This window comes from Phoenix dactylifera, unplaced genomic scaffold, assembly GCF_009389715.1.
Source record: "Phoenix dactylifera cultivar Barhee BC4 unplaced genomic scaffold, palm_55x_up_171113_PBpolish2nd_filt_p 000381F, whole genome shotgun sequence".
NCBI lineage: Eukaryota > Viridiplantae > Streptophyta > Magnoliopsida > Arecales > Arecaceae > Phoenix > Phoenix dactylifera.
The window spans coordinates 361,046-379,680 of NW_024067828.1; the positions used below are offsets into that span (position 1 = coordinate 361,046).

Here is an 18,635-nt window from a genome sequence, read left to right on the forward strand (position 1 = left end):
GGGAGGACCGGGGACGGGAAGACTTCTGCGGACCCGATCGGACGGTAGATAGGAATTCAGATGTGATGACTTCAGCGGTACGATCAGGTCACGTGGCGATCACCCTTGGAGACTGTAATTAGAGCCCCTAGCTTTTTGTCATTATTGGAGGGAAAAAAAAATAAGAAAAGTTGTAGAGAGGGATCAAAAAAGAAAAGGACAAATTGTAGGCGTGGAATGTGAAAGGCATCACCATGTTACATCGAAACAAGATTTTTTTTTTTTTCTTTTACTTGAGTAAAGGTGCACTTTATGAATATTAAGAAATTTATGCAAAACAGATGGTCAATACCTTAGTGAGCCAGTAGAAGTTTTATCTGCATCATTGTTTGTACGTGAATCGCAACACCATTGGTGGGATGCATTTTGCTTGAGTGGAAACTTTTGCTTTTGCTGTGTAGCGAATTTAATTGTAAGGCACATGTTTTGCTTCACCCTTTTATACTTGCAGGTGCTAGAAATGTGGCCAACAAATGGTTCTTTCAATTACACCTCAAGTAAGCCATTGGATGCTACTTTCTACTCTCATTCTAACCTATGAGTACTCCATGTACCCTATGAGAAAAATATATAAGATTGAAAATGAATCGAATAATATCCGTCTAGATTTATTTTTGTTTCTGAATTTTTACATAAATAGATAAAAAATTGAGTATCTCACTATTCATATTAATATTTATGTTTGTCAAAGAAAAACGTATATGAATATTTATAAATAATTATCCAATGCATATTTGAATATTTGACTCTACGTGTAATCCTATTTTAATTTTATATAGCAACATAATTAATAAAAAAAATAAATGACTATATTGACTCTATGGCAACCGGATCCATGCCCGGTCCTGCCCAAGATTTTCTATCTAGTTTCGGAACTCCAAGCCTACCACCCTGATGGCAGGCCCACAAAAGCCCCGGGAAAACCTCGCCAGCCCTAAAGCTGCTGCGCAAAGGGTCTGGTCACCAGGCATGCGGCCCTTCCCCACTTGAGGTTAATCACGCTCTAATTCTGATTCTCGGACTCGTAAAATCTCCAAGCTCTTATGCCTTTACATGCCTTTAGGCCAAGACCAAGCGTAAGATCTCTGAGCTCTCACCCGATTCCAGCTAACTTTTTCATCATGAAACATGTGAGAGCTGGATAGCCTTCCATGGCATACTGAAATAGCGCCCCCTCACAAAATCATGTTTATAAGACAATTGATAGCTCAAACCAATGCATTTAAATTCATGTAAAACACAGGAAGCCTCAGCAGTCTCCAATTAATTTCATGGCATATCTTTTAAACTCGTAATACAGTAGCAAATTATTGCTTCATAATCAAAAAAGTAACTAGTAGAATAATACCACAAATCATGTAACTCTGAAAGCGCTTTTCTTTTTGTCTTAAAATAACCGTGTTTAAAATCCCTAACATCACCATTTTATTCCATAAAGAATAAGAAAAATAAAGGAATGGGGGGCAAATAACAGTGTCTTAAAATTCCTAATATTTTTAACATCATGCAGTGGTAGACCCTGCGACACCCCACCCTCCCCCTCTCCCACCCCCTCCTTCATGCTCTCTGCTGGGACCATCTTGCCAGAATTTTTTTTGAACAGGCCCTAAATTCTTTGTGCTAACACTGCATGACAATAACATAGCCCTCTTATCAGACGTCAATCAGTCCATCCAACATGTTTTGCTCCTGCAAAATCATGGAGACCATCCCATGCCCCAAGATTTTAGCCATTCATCTGAAATTTTGTGTTTTTTTTTTTCCTCATTCAGAGAACCCAGGAGCAGCCACACATAATGTTTGAGGAATCTGATCCTGCAATCCTAATAAAAGTGGGCAACTAAATCATCCACTTCCTTGATGGATTTTTTGATTGCTTAAAAATAGTGTGCGAGTTCCATCAGCATTTCCACTCCACCCTAACCTTCCCCATCTGCTCTTATCAGTCAAGTTCCATCAAGCGGGAAATATATTGTGAACTTTGCAGCAGGCCATCCAAACAAGCCCTGTTAGAGCAGCAGTATATGGGAAGAAGTGACAGATCTAACCTAACATGATCTCATAATCAAGCAAGGTAAATTGCGTATAATATCATGGAGTGCACCAAGTAGATTACATATAAAACCCCACTCAGCCTATGTCACCACTCTTTATGGTGAAGATGAGAATACTGATGGCATTCTTACTGACTCTGAGCTACTCCTCTACATCCACGGTAGCTCCCTTGAGGTGCAAGTGCTTCTCCCTCTTTTGGAACTCGGTCAATCCCTTTCCACTGCCGGTGACACCAACCTTGCCCTTTGGATCTTCTGGGGACTTGAAGATACTCTCTCGCTTTCTCCCTGAAAAGAACCCGATCTGCAACAACAAAAGCAGCAGTGGGAAAAGGAGAAATCAAAATCAAATTTGGATTTCATATATAATGGATGAACAGCATAACACAGTAAGATAAATGGTGCTGATGAGAGTTGAATGATGGTGTTCTATGATGTTCTATGATACCACATATTTAGCCAACCACTGATGTTTCTTAAGCAGATGTAAATATAGGTAAAACTCAGGTCTACAAGTTGCCTACAGTGCTGCAAACAGCTCTAGGAGAGTTCTCTCTCTTTTTTCTTTTTTCTTTTTTTGCTACGAGGGAGAGATCTCTTCACCAATCCCTCAAAAACAAGGATTAAGTCAGAGCTCATTCAACAGGGAATCTTTTTCCTTTTGATGACTTTCTTAACAAAGTATCCAGTTTCCTCAATGGACACATTTCTGTTATCATTCACATGCCAACTCTTGCCAACCTTCCATATTTGTAAAATTCTACAATGATTCAACCCTTTATGCACATTCGAAAGGTACTTGATGGGAAAAAGAAACAGTAGGGTTTATTATAATTAGGGATTTCAAATGAATCCCCACAAACAAAAAACAAGTACCGAATTACATGACCTCTCTTGGACCAAATTTGCAAGAATTGATAAAAGAAAAATACATGCATCAAATATTCAAAAGATTAATACAAACGGAAACATTAAGTGCATAGTCTAAGAGTTCCTGACATGCATCAAATACTCAAAAGACTAATACAAACGGAAACATTAAGTGCATAATTTAAGAGTTCCTGACAAGTAAAACACATATGGCTGGGAAAAGGCCTATAGCTTGCCCTAGGAGTTTCAATCTCAGAATATATATGCATTTTATTGTCATTAAAATCTGCGTTTAATGAAAGTCTTAGCTCTCTAAATCTGCTAAAAGACTTTGGTACCTGTATGCAGAATTAAGTTCAGTTCAAAGTTAAAAAATAACAAACAACACAAAAACAATACTCTAGCTTGGAAAGCATTGGTACATGCCTCTAGAAATTTGTACCTTTAGCAACACAAAAATAGGTAACTTAGAATATCCCTAGGGGCTCGTTTGGTTCACGGGAAGCATTTTCCCTTCTAGGAATATGATTCCTGAAAAGCAGATTCCTAGAAAGAAGATGCCTGAAAAAGTATTTTTGGCATGTTTGGTTGACAATAGAAAAGTGACAGATTTCCAGAGTGCTTATGTTTGGTTGACCATCCACTTTTCTGAAAAAAATTATGTGTAATTCATATTATACCCTTAATAAAAATTAAGTTTTTAATGCCTCTTTACTGCTGAAGGGCTTTTTTGGAAAAAAAAATGGAGTGATTCCCGACTCACGGAAAAGTAACTTTTCCATGTTTCTCATGGAAAAGACTTTTCCATGAAACGTGGGAATCATATTCCCATGGAAATACAACTTTTCCGTCTTTCTCCTTTGAAAACTCCAACCAAACAAGAAGCATCTCATTACTTTTCCGTTGACCACACTTTCCTCTCATCTTTTTCCGCGAACCAAACGAGCCCTAGATGATTTTGGTGGCTAGAGATTCATGTTCATAACAAAAATTGAACACAGTACATGATTGAGTTTGGGGTGCAATATTAAAGCCTAACAAATATGCACCTTGGTGGTGGGATCTCAGAATTGGAGCTTATCGTCATCATGTCAAACAAAGAGGCTAGACAATCATAGGATGGTAAGCCACACAGGCAGAGATACAAATAAGAAGAAAATTGGCAAAAATACATGGATGCATAAAAATTTCAGCACAGATGTTACTAAAGAGGCATAACCCTGTTCCAATAATTACATGTAAAATGTTTTCACCCAATACAGAGACAACCAAATTTTGGACACAAATTGCCATTGACATAATCTTTACAGAACAATGCAGTATTCTGCTAAAACGTATGCCACGAGTAGGTGCATTTACCAACTTAATTAAGATGAAGAATCCCATAAACATCCAAACATAAGGCATAAGTGCAAATTCAAGAATGAAATAACAATTTTACCGTCTTAGCTTTCCCCTTCGTTGTCTGGAACTGCTGCCAAGCATTCTGACGCTTATTCTGCACAACTTCAAGTTGTTCAAAGCGAACCTTTGACTTGAAAGCATGTATTTTTTTGCGCTTAGCAGCTTTCTGCAAATTTATAGTCAGCCAAATACATCAATCCGCAGAAAACATCCAAAAGATAACTTTCAAGGGACTATATGACAGAACTATGACTCAAAAATTGCAAAATCCAAAAGATTTGGTATTGGCCTGAACCAAATATGAAACTCGGTTGACTTTGGAGTTGCTGCTGATACGAACTTCTGGAGCAAAATTTAAAAGTTTATTCTAATTATTCACATTTCTTTATTCTTCTAAATGTTTGGAAGTATTTTCCTTAGGCTAAACTTGAATTTTTCAAGTGAATCATCTGAGTTACTGTATAAATGTTTCATATACAAAATTATTTATTATAAATCCACCATAACTTCAAACATTTAAATTATAGGAATTTCAATCATTTCTATTTTACTCTTAACGACCTGATTAAACTACCTCCATGCCACTTTTGTTTGCCACCATCCTTCTCCTCCTTTAACTTCAAATGAGGGCAACTCTAAATATCATGTCATAATTGCTGATGGCAGTGAATCCAGATAATCCAAGCAATAGTCACACCTCATGCCAGACCCAACTATTGCAAGTTTGCAACCAATAGCCAATTTATGTTCGATAATCATTATTTTCTTGCAAAACTGGATTAAAGTTATTAAGGAAAAAAATAACATTTAATATGATAGTTCAAAAGATTAACTAGCTAGCCATGCGGCAATGACTTCTAGTGGAAATGTCTATCTTGATGGGGCAAGAGATAGGATTTAAGATCTTGTTATGAAAGACATCTTTATCACCGCATGAAGAAGACTCATGCATGCCGTTGTCTGGGGGAGCACAGAAGCATATGCCATACACACTGGTACAACTAGATGTTCTGCACCAATGGTACTCACCACATCCTCGGCATCATTGGGATCAATGCGAAGTTTAGGAGGTAAACTGCGTGCTTGAAAGTCAGTCACAGCTGCTTGTGCAATCTTCCTTTTAATGGCTTGTTTGGTGGCTTCAGCTTCCCTCTCAGCTTCGAGCAAAGCATCAACTACTCCCTCCTGGATGGGCCTAACATTAGCAGGATCCACCTAAAATGCAGCAACATGGATGCATAAGGTTCTTTGACATTGCAGTAAAAAGGAGATAAAATATATAAAAGCAAAAGAGTGACTACTTTAGCAATGCCAAAGGATCCAGCATCTCGATTCAAGAATAAATCAATTGAGGAGACTGCAACATTGACATATTCTAAAATAGAATTACGATAATGAAGTTCTTTGAATGGAGAACATGTCTGAAGATGTATATGAAAGCAATATGGAGTTCAGCATGTGATGTTAAGTGAAGAATTCATTTGTATTTCAAAATAAAAAGCAGCATTAATAAGGTCAGGCAATTCAGCTAACAAATGTTGCAACTAACATATCAGAAAATTGAGTTAATTTTTCATCCAAATCCTTCAAAACATTCATAAACCATGACAAAATCTTGCTTAAAATAATTGTCATGCATGGGAAATAAAAGAGAATGCTCGATTTAGAAAAAAACTCACCATATTTATTATTCTAAAAAGTGAAACCACATTTATGACTGCCTTGACAGAAGCAATAGCTGACCAAATTGTTTAGAACTCAAGTAAAAAAATAAATTTTGCCTTATTTTACCAAACTATTACACATAGACAAACTAGCCTCTTTGCCCATTTAAGGCTTGTCTTGCCACATATGAAACAAATTGCACAAACAAATATAAAAGTCAACGTTTATAAAGTTTGATTAATTCTGGGCATACCTCCTCCCTGTTTCCCCAGCCATCATAACAGACATAATATCCATTTGGCGTAAGAGCCTCAATTGTTGCATCGTACCTAAACATTCAACTAATCAACACATAAAAGAAAAAAGGTAAAGCAACTGAAAAGTAGAATGTACTAACTAGACTAAATAAGTTTTCTAGTACATACCATTCCCCATCTTCACTCCAAACAGCTTGAACTTTGGTGCCAACAGAAAACTTCTCATGAGATTTGGAAAGTTCACTTGATTCCTACAATGGGAACCATAAAACTTAACGAAAATAGACTGCCAAGATGAATCAGAAGCTCTATTTAGCAGCAAAACTTTAGTATATTGCACGAAAAAAAAATAAATTAGTATACACAGTATACACTAGACCAAAGTCTGCCAAACCGGGCCGAACTGCCCAGTTCAGGCAGTACCAAAACCGGGTCGGTTCGTCATTCATATTCGGTTCCGGCCTCTACCAGCCGGAGATATTGGACAGGCCGGTTCAGTGCCGACTCGGTCCGGTAACGAACTAGTACCGAACCGTACCAGGCGCCGACCGGTATGGGTCTCGGTACCGGTTCGGCGGACCTTGCACAGGATAATAAAACTAGTGTTGTTTCAAGCATAAAGAATTACAAACCAATGGCTGTTATTCCTTGCCCTTTCAATTAGCCCACTCCACAATATATTGAGACCTTTAACTAATTTTAGTAGATGATGAATTAAATGGACTATATATGACACTACTGACCAGCAAATTTTCTTCAGCTAGATATAGGGCTTAAATCTTAGTTTTGTGAATCCATCATCCTTGGAACTTTCATCAATCAAAAATTCATGATTTAAAAAATATAAAAAGGTTACCATTTTGACATTTTGCACAACTAGAAGCAAGGTGTGGAAACACAAGATTGTCTGTCACACTATAATCAAGAGATTTACCACTTTGGACTGGGAGGACCCATCCAACAGACCCTGGAGGGACACATCTAAACCAAGCTGGGCAGCCTCTGTTTGCCTTGCAGTTGCCAAAAGCTCCTCCGTCAAAGCAATAACCTACATTCTCAAAAATTACACTAAGTTCAGCCCAAAAAGCAAGGATCCAATTATTGTTATTTAGAAGCCCAAACTCCACGAACTTATAACAGCAGTGTGAGCATCTGAAATCAGGAGATTGCAAGCAGGCAGGCCATCACGACACACATAAAACCTGCAAAGAACCAAGATAAAGGGTGATGGGCATCTTAAAAAGCCACGATTTCTCATATATCGCTCTTCTTTTTTAATCATAATTGCCCATATAGCTCCAAGCAAAGTTCACCATCTCAGTACCGGACCCATACTGGTACCATTCTATTACTATATTGGTACACCCAATACGGGGGGTAGTTTGGCATACCGACACTCGGTACCCCCCTCTCCTAGGGTACCATGTACTGATTCAGTACCAGTATGGTACAGTACCGTCGATACATACTCGTACTGACCGGTACGGCAAACTATGGCTCCAAGCACTTTAAAGAAGAGCTATTTTGCGACAGAAACATCCTTCTCACCTTTCAAGCTATAAAGAAACATTAGCAGCCATATGATGCTGCCTTGCTTGAACACTGGTCAACCCTTGAACAGAAAAAGCACAATCGGAAAAGCAATAGAACATGTTGAATTTTATATAGGCAAAAACATAAAAATAACTTTAAAAATAATAAATAAAATATGGTTTGCTCACTCAAAATTTGCAGTAGTGTATTTATCTTACATTGAATCAAAACCATCCAACAAGATATTGTCAATATTTACCTGATAAGATGATCAGCATATAACAGGAGTAATAATCATAAAAGGGAGACAGCTCACCTCTTCAAGCTCCTTCTCCATATCTGCATACTCAGAGTTTCCAGGCTCATCAATCAAAACCTTTCTGACCTGAAGTACAAGTTTGCATTGGTAAAAAAAAAAAAAAAGATATTTCAACAATCAAAAATAAAATATATAAAATAATAATAAGAAGAAAAGGATTGGAGAAACTCATGTAACAACAATTACTTGCTAATTATTCAACAACCTAAAATTACACAAGAATGCAGAGGAAATTTGTTGTCTTGGAAGAAGGCAAGATGATAAATAGATGTTTGAGTCACAACAAATGAAAAGAGACAGTCCCATCGTTAGAGACCAAACACAAGAGGGAGAAACTCACTAACAAACTCACACTAATTTGTTCGCAAAATAACATGATATCATACAACAACCTGACAAAGGAATTAGACTGATGGCTAGCACAAATTTATTTGACAATATACCTTTCACAACATATCAATGCATAGTGAGAGTTCTGCTTTCATTACATGATTGAGACACATGCTTACAGCGCATATTGGTGATTCATCAGAACAGTTGGAGTTCCATTATCATTACACCAGCAATGTGCACATGCAAGACATGTGAGCTTGCACATATAAGAGAGATGGGAGAGAGAAGCTTAGAGGAGGGAAAGGAAAAATGGGTATCTGGTGAAGAATTTCGAGACAACCAGGTATCCACTTTGGTATTTATAAAAAAGAAAAAAATATCAAAATGGAGTTGAACTTGGAGTCAAACCCCGAGTTTGCATTATAGTCATCATTACTACACAATATAACAAAGACCACCTCACTTGAGTACGTGCCCCTGTAAATACAACCTTAAAGATGTTTTGGGGCTTTCCATAAATCAACTAAGTTTTAATTGCATACAGATTTAGCATGTTGCACCTGCTATGCAAGCTTTATCCTTTGTACTTACCACAAATGAACAATCATGATAATTTTTTATGCTTATGCTGCCATCTATTGTACCATGAATGCATCAGCAGGTAGGCCAAAATCTTGATGCTTTCACCTCCATTCACAAGATTATCTTATGTAAGTACGCACTTTTAAAGCCCACCTAATGCAATACCTATTGTTAAAATTGGTAGCTACTGAAGCATAAATAGGTCACCTTATTTGCTATCTTTCTCTCTAAATGAGATCTCAATTCCAGCTACAGTTTCATATCTTACAACTAGAATCCCTCTTTTTCCAATCCGATTCCTCCACCGCAAACTCAAGTTGATTCAAGCATCGTACACTTTTTATTTATTGGGAAAACCCAACTACTCTCTTGCAAATCCATGAAACAACTCTCAGACATTTTTTTTTCCTTTTGGAAGATACAGAAGCAAAACAAATAACCAATTGAAGACCATGCATACTCTTGTTCAAAATCAACGTCAAGTTCCTTGCATCTAGTTTATACCACAAAAGACTATTATGTTGACCAAGGACCTTACATGACACTCTAATGGTCATGCATTTTCAAATTAATAAAAAATATGTTCCATGAAACCTTTATACCTCTTGCACTCCAAAACTAGTTTGATTATACAGATATTCAGAATTTCACTTTAACTATTAATATGGAAAAAGAGAATTACAACCTTCGTACATAAATGTTAGGGGAAAAGTAGATAAAGGGACAAATTTTTAACTCTCTAAAACGATCATTAAGTAGAATCGAATCTCAATTTCAAAAAGGCAATCAGGACATTTCAAGGCTTCTGGATATTACATCGACAATTTGACCCGGGAAAATTTTTGCTGCTTATCTAACAATGAAGATTCACGGACTGAGCAGACCTAGTATAAGGTAAAGAAGTTGCCTACATAATGTAATTATAGATCAAACAGCTTTTAACAAAATGCTCGATAATCCAAAAATTTCTTGTGGACTGTAGAGCTTGTTGTAATGCTAAATTAGATAAACTGACAAGGAATTGAGAAAAAATCATATGGAAGATCGTTATGCAATGTTTGCTTGTTAATGTTTATAGACAAGAAAGAAAACATGTGGCTGCGAAAAATCCTAAAATCCTATGCAAGTATTATATAATTATATGAATTTACTTATGGGTGTATATGTCGAATGGTTTGAAGATGCCTACTATTTTTACCTAAAATTTCTCCCGTTCCATTTCCTTTTAGGTGCCTGTACAGGTAACTAAGTAATGAAACTCAACATTAGTGTATGATGAGGATAAAAATGGTTACCATCTTGAGAAAAACATGTCAAAAAGCTTTTAACTGAAATCATGTTCTATAGCAAATTCAAGTAGAAAAGCAGGGATCTAAAGCTATTGGGAAAAAAAGGGATATAAAAACAACTACAGATATGTATGAAATGATATAAAATATTGCACAAAATCGACTTCTAATTACCTGGGTCTCAAAGAAATGTGGTATAGGGTTTAAAAAGTACAGATAGCAGAGTGCATGCTACATGTATTAGTAAATAAAGATAAATTTTGAGAAAGTAGCAATAGCAATGAAAGATACTTGTATTTGCATGTAAGCAAGATCCCATAATAGAAGTAAGATCCCAGATAGAAGATTCCATTTACTAAGAGAGAGACTAGGAGGTATTGAGTAATATAGACTCATATTGAAGGACAACTAAATATTTGCTTGCTAAGTCAAATGGAAGGAGTTCAAAGAATAACAAAAGCGCAACCAAGTTTTGTGAAACATCATTGGGTTGTTTTTAATAGATATCGCCTTAGATACAGAGGCACCACAGGACCTGCAAAATTCAAGTTATGTAAGAAACAAGAATTCAGATTTTTATCACTACAATCAAGGATTTAAGTTTCAGCCAAAATGGCTGAAACCAATCCATTTCGGCCGAAACTGATTGGTTTATATTGAACCAAAACTAACCCCCAGTTTTGGGTTTCAGTTAGTTTCGGCTGAAACTGACTGAAACTAGTCATAGATTTTTTTCAAGCTTTCTTTTAATGTTTTTTAATAAATTTGCCATTTCTTTGTTTATTTAAGTACAGCTGTATATAGTACCAATGTCCAATGGATTTTCTTTTTTTCTTGAGTTAAAAAAGGATATATAGTAAATATTAATTCTTGATGGCCAAGGCCTCTAGTGACCCTTGTCTTACAACTTCACAAAAATTGTTCTAAATAACTAAATACAGTATGTTTTACAAAAAATAATATTTTTTCATAACTTCATGGATCAATGAGGCGTGGAGTCATCTCTATCAATACTCCAACCCACATTGTCATAATGATAACAGCCACTATTATTGACGTGACTCACCTTGCAAATAGTATGTGGTCTTGAACAAGGAAATTGTTTTACACACATGTGCACTTGTCTTGTTAGTTTATGCTCAAGTGGTTAGGGATAAAATGGATTAGATACTGGTATATCCACATCCATATCCACATGTTTCAATAGATATGAATACAGATATGGATCTTAAATCGATATAAAATTAGTAATCATATCAGTGCCTATGAATTTAAATATGGATATTAAGCTCATATCAAAATAAGTATCCATATTTGTTCTAAATAGATGCAAATGCAAGTTGAATATTAGTTATATCCATATCTTCAAATCCTAATATGGATATAGTTTAACATTATTTCTAATATAAATTGGATTTTGAGTAGAATTCAATAATGAGAACTAACATAAGTAATATAATCATAAAAGATGGGAATGGAACCCACTATCCAGATCACATGCGACATATAGCCAACTGATCCACTATCAAAATCGCAAGCTATGCACGGCTAATTAGGTAAAAGTCTTTATCAAAATTCAAAGCCGGACTAAAGATCGATGCAATCAAGGGTCTAACTCCCTAGGTCACTGGTCAAATTGCTGAGTCAATCAGCCAAACTTGATTTTGTATTGGAAATATATTTAAAAATTAAAAATACTTAAAAATAAAATGTAATACAAAATATTAATAAACTTTTGCATTAAATATCACCTCTTGAATTGCATGGATTTATATTCCACACTACTCTTTAATTACAAATTAAGTGGAAAATGATCATGAATCATCTAATATTTTAAAAAACTTGGAATAAAAAAATTATACATAACAAAAGAATATGATATTGTTTAAATTATTTTAAACAATAAATTTTGAAAGTATCACAAAGACTAAACTAAAATAAATTTATTTTTCCATTTTCTATCAAAGGAAGAAGGATTTTTATGAGAAGAATTAATTATTGAAATACAAAGCATACTTCAAATTACTCTATTTAATGATGCGAATGGATTTTGAATAAGTATGACAAAAAATCATTATGAAAAATGATTAGTAGTGATTAAGATCAATTGTTCGTTCAGCGGTTCGATTCCAACTTCTAATCTTATTGATGCATTTTTTGAGACCAATATTCGCGGTTATGTATCGTGATCCGATCGGATACAAAATTTGTATCCGAATCCAATAGAAACTGGATATGAAAACAGATTTGGTTGGATAATGCCCAACCTATTTTTAGCCTTTGATTGATTGACATTTAGTATTTTACTTAAGATATTGATACATTCCTATAATGCAGATTCAACATAGTTTATTTTGAGATTGAAATTACCCAATTTATATAAATTATGATCCTAGAAAACTTAAAACACAATTAAATGATGGGAAATGACTTTCCTATAGATTAACATCAGCCTGAAACTACCCAAATTTTATAAATTATGAATATAGATAACCTAAAACACAATGAAATAATGGAAAATAACCTACCTTGATTTTCTTTATTTCTTAAATTTTCTATCTTTGATTTTTTTCTAGATTTTTTGGCCAAAACTCTGAAACTCAGAGGGAAATTGTCAAAAGCACTGAAATTGTAAAACCAAAACTCTACCCAAGGGACTGAAACCAATTTTAAAAATCTTGTTATTAATTTTCATATTGCTTTGAGTTTTCATAAAGCTTAGGAACAACGTAGAACCACATAAGAGTAGCCTCAATGAAGAACCGAGTGAGGGAAGCCATAGAAGATGGTGTCGGTATATGAAATGTTGGCTAGAGATATCCTGTGTGAGGAGTTCCCACAGAAGCAAATGGGTAAAAAAAGGCTTGATATAAGTGATAGACATATTTGAAAAGAGTTTACTTTTTCAAGGTATTGGTCCTTTTTCCCCTGAGCAGAGACCAACAGAAGAGTATAACCCATAATACCAGGATACATGCATCACATATCATGTTGTCTCTTGGCATCAAAAAATAAGAAATAAAAGCAAAACAATAAAAAATAAAAATAAATAAGACAGAGAATTGGAGAAAACTGAGTTAACATGTGTGATGGTCTTAGGGATAAAATTTTGATGTTACAACAAGCTTCAATAGTTGATGGGGGACAACCGCAGTGTACAGCCATCACTACCCAGAAGTTTGTTGGTCACCCCAGTGCTGCCATTTCACTTCTCAACATCATTATGGTGCATCAAAGCCCATCTACTGATGTGAAAAAACATGGTCAGATTCACGAGATTTGTGGAGTGTAAGAAGTGTCTGGGTCAGCACACAAAATCTCAGAACAAGTTATTCCTATTATTGATGAAAGCTTTCATATTCAAATGAAATAAATTATGGATTCATGTGCAGCACCAACCAAATCTATTATTTCTGCCACTGTCCTGGTTCCTGAAGCTCCCAAATCTATGTTTTCTAACTAGCAACTGTCTAATCCCCATAAATTTAATCCAATTTTGGAATTCTTGCTAAGTTCTGCAATATCTCATGATAAAAATCATAAATTTATGCAATAATAAGATGAAAGGAATTCAGCCAATAAGGAATCAGTTGCTTGACTTCAATTGTTAATAAGAAACACAACGCAGCAACAAGAAACAAGAAAAGCAGTAATTCCAGAGCCAAAAAACCCGTAGTTGATGTTTCTTTAATGAAGCCTATCAGAACTCACAAATAATGCAAACAATCAAGAAACAGATCCAAGAAACAAAAGGTAATAACAGAAACCCTAGAAACAGAAGAAGCATAACAACACCATGATTGTGGAACAAAACCAAAATTCCTTGTTTAAAAGACCCATCAAACTCCAAAAGATTCAAACTTTGAACCAAGAACCCATTAGTACTTCCAAAAAAAATAGCAAGGAAAAGGATCGCAAGGATGGACCTCGCGGAGCTGATCTTTATACGTGGAGAGATTCGCTGCGAGCTCTTCGGTGCTTAGATCCTCGCCCCCTTGCATTTTCCCCCTTTGTTCTTCCTTGTTACTCTTGTGATCTCTCTCTGCTTCGAATAGTTTCAGCTTTGCAGAACAAGGGAACCTTGTAATCTTTTGGTCCTTTTAGCTAGGTTTCTTCCCCTTCGCCCTATCTCGGGGTTTTGATAGAAGAAACGGCGTCGGAGGTTAAATTTACGGAAATACCCTTTTAGATCTGACAGGTAAAAGTTTATAATCACGCGCGACTACGCCTTTTCGGTGTTCCACATCGAGATCGGGTGTTGCTTATGGTTGATTCAGAAAAGAAGAACACGTGCCTGAAATCGAAGTAGGTTGTCGGAGACCCCTTGTGGGCCGCGTTGGACGGTAAGCCTTAAGGATTTGGGTTTGCGTTTGGGTTTGATTTGGGTAAAAGAGCAAGTGGGCAATGGCTGTCTCGGGTTAAGGATTCGTTCGGAAGGTGGCTTGAGGTTGTCTTCCGACCAGAAGCTTACTAGTTTAGCGTGGCATGCAGGTCTCTCAGTATTGTGAGATATGTGCAGGTATTGAGGAGATCACCGAGCATGTTCTTCTGCAATGCCCTAGGGCTCGAAAGATATGGCGGAGGTCACCGATCCCACTACCTGACTCGGTGGTTTCGGCGCAGGACCTGACTCATGTGCTGAGAGAGTCCATGCGGAGCCCTAGATCTGTTGAGGCTGGGATTCTTATGGCGTACTTGTCCTACCACATTTGGCTGGACAGAAACGCTGGCCTGTTTGAGGGGAGGTGGTCACCTTCAAGGATGATGGTGGATAGAGCGTTGCTACATGCGAAAGGGGTCATTGCGGCTGCTGCTGTGTTTTCTTCTGGGATGGCTAGGGACATTTGGGGTACTCTTTATGCTGTTTTAGCGCCTCAGTTTGCCCTTGTGTCTTGGGTACCCCCACCCCTTGGCTATCTCAAAGTAAACTTCAACGGCAGTAGGTCAGTAAATGGTGTAACTGGAGAGGTTGGATTTACGATCAGGGACTACCATGGTAGGATGCTGCTGCAGGAGGGCGGCGCACGCCAGGGCTTACAGCAATCGGGGCAGAGCTGCGGGCAGCCTGGAAGGGTATATCCTATGCCATGCAGGTACTTAGTATCGAGCAGGTGTACCTCGAGGGGAACTCATCTATGGTGATCGACTGGATCCGGGAGGGACAAGTATGGTGATGGTCATCCCCTTATTCGGGAGTCTCGCATGATGGCTCAGATGATGGGCAATTTTCAGGTAGCACACGTGTTTAGGGAGGCGAACAAGGCAGCAGACTGGGTCGCCTCCTTTGTTGCCCGGCATTCCGAGGATTTTTTGTGGACGTCTGCATCAGACGTTCCTCCTCCTTTGTTTTTGTTATTTTTTCGTGATCTGGTAGGTTGTACTCATATTAGAATTATATGAAATGAGTAGCTGTTTCTACCACACACACACAAAAAAAAAAAAAAAAAAAAAAGAGGATTCGTTCGTTTTTGATGATGGGCTTGGTAAGGAACAAAAAGGCATCTTAAAGAAGCCACTCCGTAAAGAAGAAAAAAAAAAGGCCTCTTAGTGTTGTTAGCAAGAATTGTGGGAGGTCTAATTTGCCGAGATCACTGGTAAATCTAATCAAATCTAATACCTCAAGCAAAATACCCCCATGATGAGGGGGAGATAAATATAAATAAATGAAAAGTATAAAAAATAAAATTTGGATTATAAACTATACAATCTCATCCTAATAATATTATCTCATAAAAAAGTTCTTGGATTTTAAATAATTACTATCATATTAATGAAAGAAATTAATTTTAAATAATTTAAAAATAAATCTTGCTCTGATCAGGACACGATCTGATTGAATAAGGTCTATTTGCATCGCTTCAATAATTGAAGCATATCAAATTTGGAGCGTAACTAAAAAAAAAAGAAGGTAAATGTTAGTGGTAGAGAATATACACATACGAGAACCGCATAACATGAAGTTATTTTAGCATCTTTAACTTGCTAAGAACACGGAATCTATATTTAATAGTAAAAATATATAGGAAAACACTAGAAGTATATTATACGAAGTTATTATAGTATTTTTTTTTTTTTTTGCTAGAATGGACGGCTCACTCTAATATGGATATTTTCAACAAAATCAAAAAATAAAATATCACAAAAGACCATAGGAGACCTTACCATCTTTAACTTGATTAGAATATGAAACCTCCACACCTTAATTTTCCCTTTTCAGAAAAATAAAGTATATCATGCTTGGGATATGATTAATGAAAAATAATAATAGCAAAACAAAGATTATAGTAATATCAAAATAAAAAGAAAATAATAATGATGATGAGTTGATTAAAGAAAAATAAATATTTTTTGATTAAGAATGAAAATGTAAATGCAAGTAGTATCTTCAACTTAATTAGTTAATGTTTTCACTATTTCTATTTAAACTCAACCTGGACATCGTAGCTGGAAATTTTCCCTTCTGAAAGTGAAAAGACATCTTATTTCCCTTATTGTTTAAATAAAGGAAGTGACTGCCTAATTGTTAAACCATGCTATAACGCATGTATATTTGATTCAATCTGTTGGGGGAATACAGTTTTCCCCCGGTAATATAGTAACTCCGCCGCTGGAAGGCCGCACGACCGCCGACCCCGGACGACTGAGGTCAGAGTCCGACCTCAGAACCTCCGACCTGGAGAATTCCCGACCTCAAAGGTCTGTCCTCGTCGACTACCTACTACGGCCGTACCCCTCCGAGGTCCGGCCGAGGGCCATATCCTGCCACTGCCCCAGCATTTATTACGCATGACCTCTGCAAACCCCCGGTTCACTCAACAATTAATGCAAATCTCCGGCCTACTCAACAATTAATGCAAATCTCCGGCCTACTCAACAATTAATGCGCACCTCCGGCTTACTCAACAATTAATGCGCATGGCTCCTATTGTCTACGGACCCATGGCTCTCCACGGCAGATCAGCTCAGCGGAGTCCAATCAACCGTGATAAGTCTCTGATCTCGGCCTCACCTCCGGCACCAATGCAATAATTCACCCGATCGCGTGCCGGCTGGGGTCGTACGACGGCCTCATTTTCGACATTAATGCAATGATTCGCCCGATCGTTTGCCAGTCCAAGCAACATGCCGAGCCGTACGACGGCCTCGCCCCATCACATCACAGGTACACCGACCCTCCTATAAAAGGGAACCCCCGCTTCTCAGAGGGGGGGTTGGAGACAGAAAACTCAAAATATACTGCTTCCTCTCTCCTTTAAACACTGACTGCCCCCCTCTGACTTAAGCATCGGAGGGCCGGCGCCGGAAGACCCGGCCACCGGCTTTTCTGCAGGCACCCCGACGGAGGACGCCGCCCGCCGACGGACCGCCGCTCTCCTGCGCCCACCGACCGCTCCCTCTCCTCGACGGACGACCACCCCCGGGTCCAATTTCCAGCAACAGTTGGCGCTAGAGGAAGGGCCCGAGTCGCGATCATGAAGTTGAGAAGTAAGGGAGCCTCCAATATCTCCCGGCGTCCCCCACAGAGTCCTGGACACTCCGTCCAGAATTCGCCTACTCCGGCTGACCCAGTTCCCCAGGTCCAGCCGGAACAATTCAATACTCTGGTGCAGCAAGTTCAGGCCCTGGCCGCCGCCGTTCAAGGCCTGCGGCGTGAGGAAGTCTTACCAACACATCCCCCACAGGCCCAGGTCTTGCCGGAGTTTCCTCCCAACGGCCCGATTCTCCCAAGCCAGAATCTTCATGGCTCCTCCAGGGCCAACAACGAAGGGCGGGCCTCCCCCCAGAGAGAGCTGCCGGGGGAAGGCCTCAATAGGAGACCCCAACCCTCTGAAGCCGAGTCAGCCCCAGACCACCGTGGCCCGGAGCAAACCACGGTGACGATTCCACAGGTTGGGGAGCTCGACAGGAAAGTCGAACACTTGGAACGCCAGATCGAAGCGCTCCACAACAAGAAGGCAAGACAAGAAGGGGATTTTGAATTCATCACCAAGTCCCCCTTCTCCCGCCAGATCGAGGATGAGCCGGTCCCCGCGAGGTTTAAGATGCCTCAAGTGGAGCCCTACAGCGGAATCACCAACCCCCTCGACCACTTGGAGAGTTATCGAGCTCTCATGGCCCTACAAGGATCCTCGGAGGCTGTACTTTGTAAGTGATAAGTGCTAAATAATGCATAAATTAATATCTTTTTCATAGCACTTATCATCATTTTAATGCACATATTTTATATTTAAACATGAAAAAAATAAATGTTCCCTTTCATCATTACATTTTAATAAAGTATTAAAAATAA

General features: G+C 38.0%; 1 protein-coding gene across 1 annotated transcript; it reads right to left on the reverse strand.

Moving 5' to 3' along the window:
* Positions 1–1,990: 1,990 nt before the first annotated feature.
* Positions 1,991–14,468, reverse strand: LOC103717256 (survival of motor neuron-related-splicing factor 30). Its single transcript, XM_008805573.4, has 8 exons — positions 14,272–14,468; positions 8,139–8,207; positions 7,224–7,337; positions 6,458–6,540; positions 6,286–6,361; positions 5,397–5,582; positions 4,405–4,533; positions 1,991–2,397 (listed from the first exon to the last, which is right to left on the reverse strand). Exons 1-8 carry the CDS (start codon positions 14,344–14,346, stop codon positions 2,236–2,238), a joined length of 894 nt encoding a protein of 297 aa, XP_008803795.1. The 5' UTR covers positions 14,347–14,468; the 3' UTR covers positions 1,991–2,235.
* Positions 14,469–18,635: the final 4,167 nt, after the last annotated feature.

Coding starts and splice junctions, on each gene's coding strand:
- LOC103717256 (XM_008805573.4), bottom strand. CDS start 14,346: ATGCAAGGGGGCGAGGATCTAAGCACCGAAGAGCTCGCAGCGAATCTC. Junction 6,362..6,457: donor TGGAGTGAAGATGGGGAATG/GTATGTACTAGA, acceptor TTGAATGTTTAG/GTACGATGCAACAATTGAGG. Junction 2,398..4,404: donor CGAAGGGGAAAGCTAAGACG/GTAAAATTGTTA, acceptor TTGTTGTTGCAG/ATCGGGTTCTTTTCAGGGAG.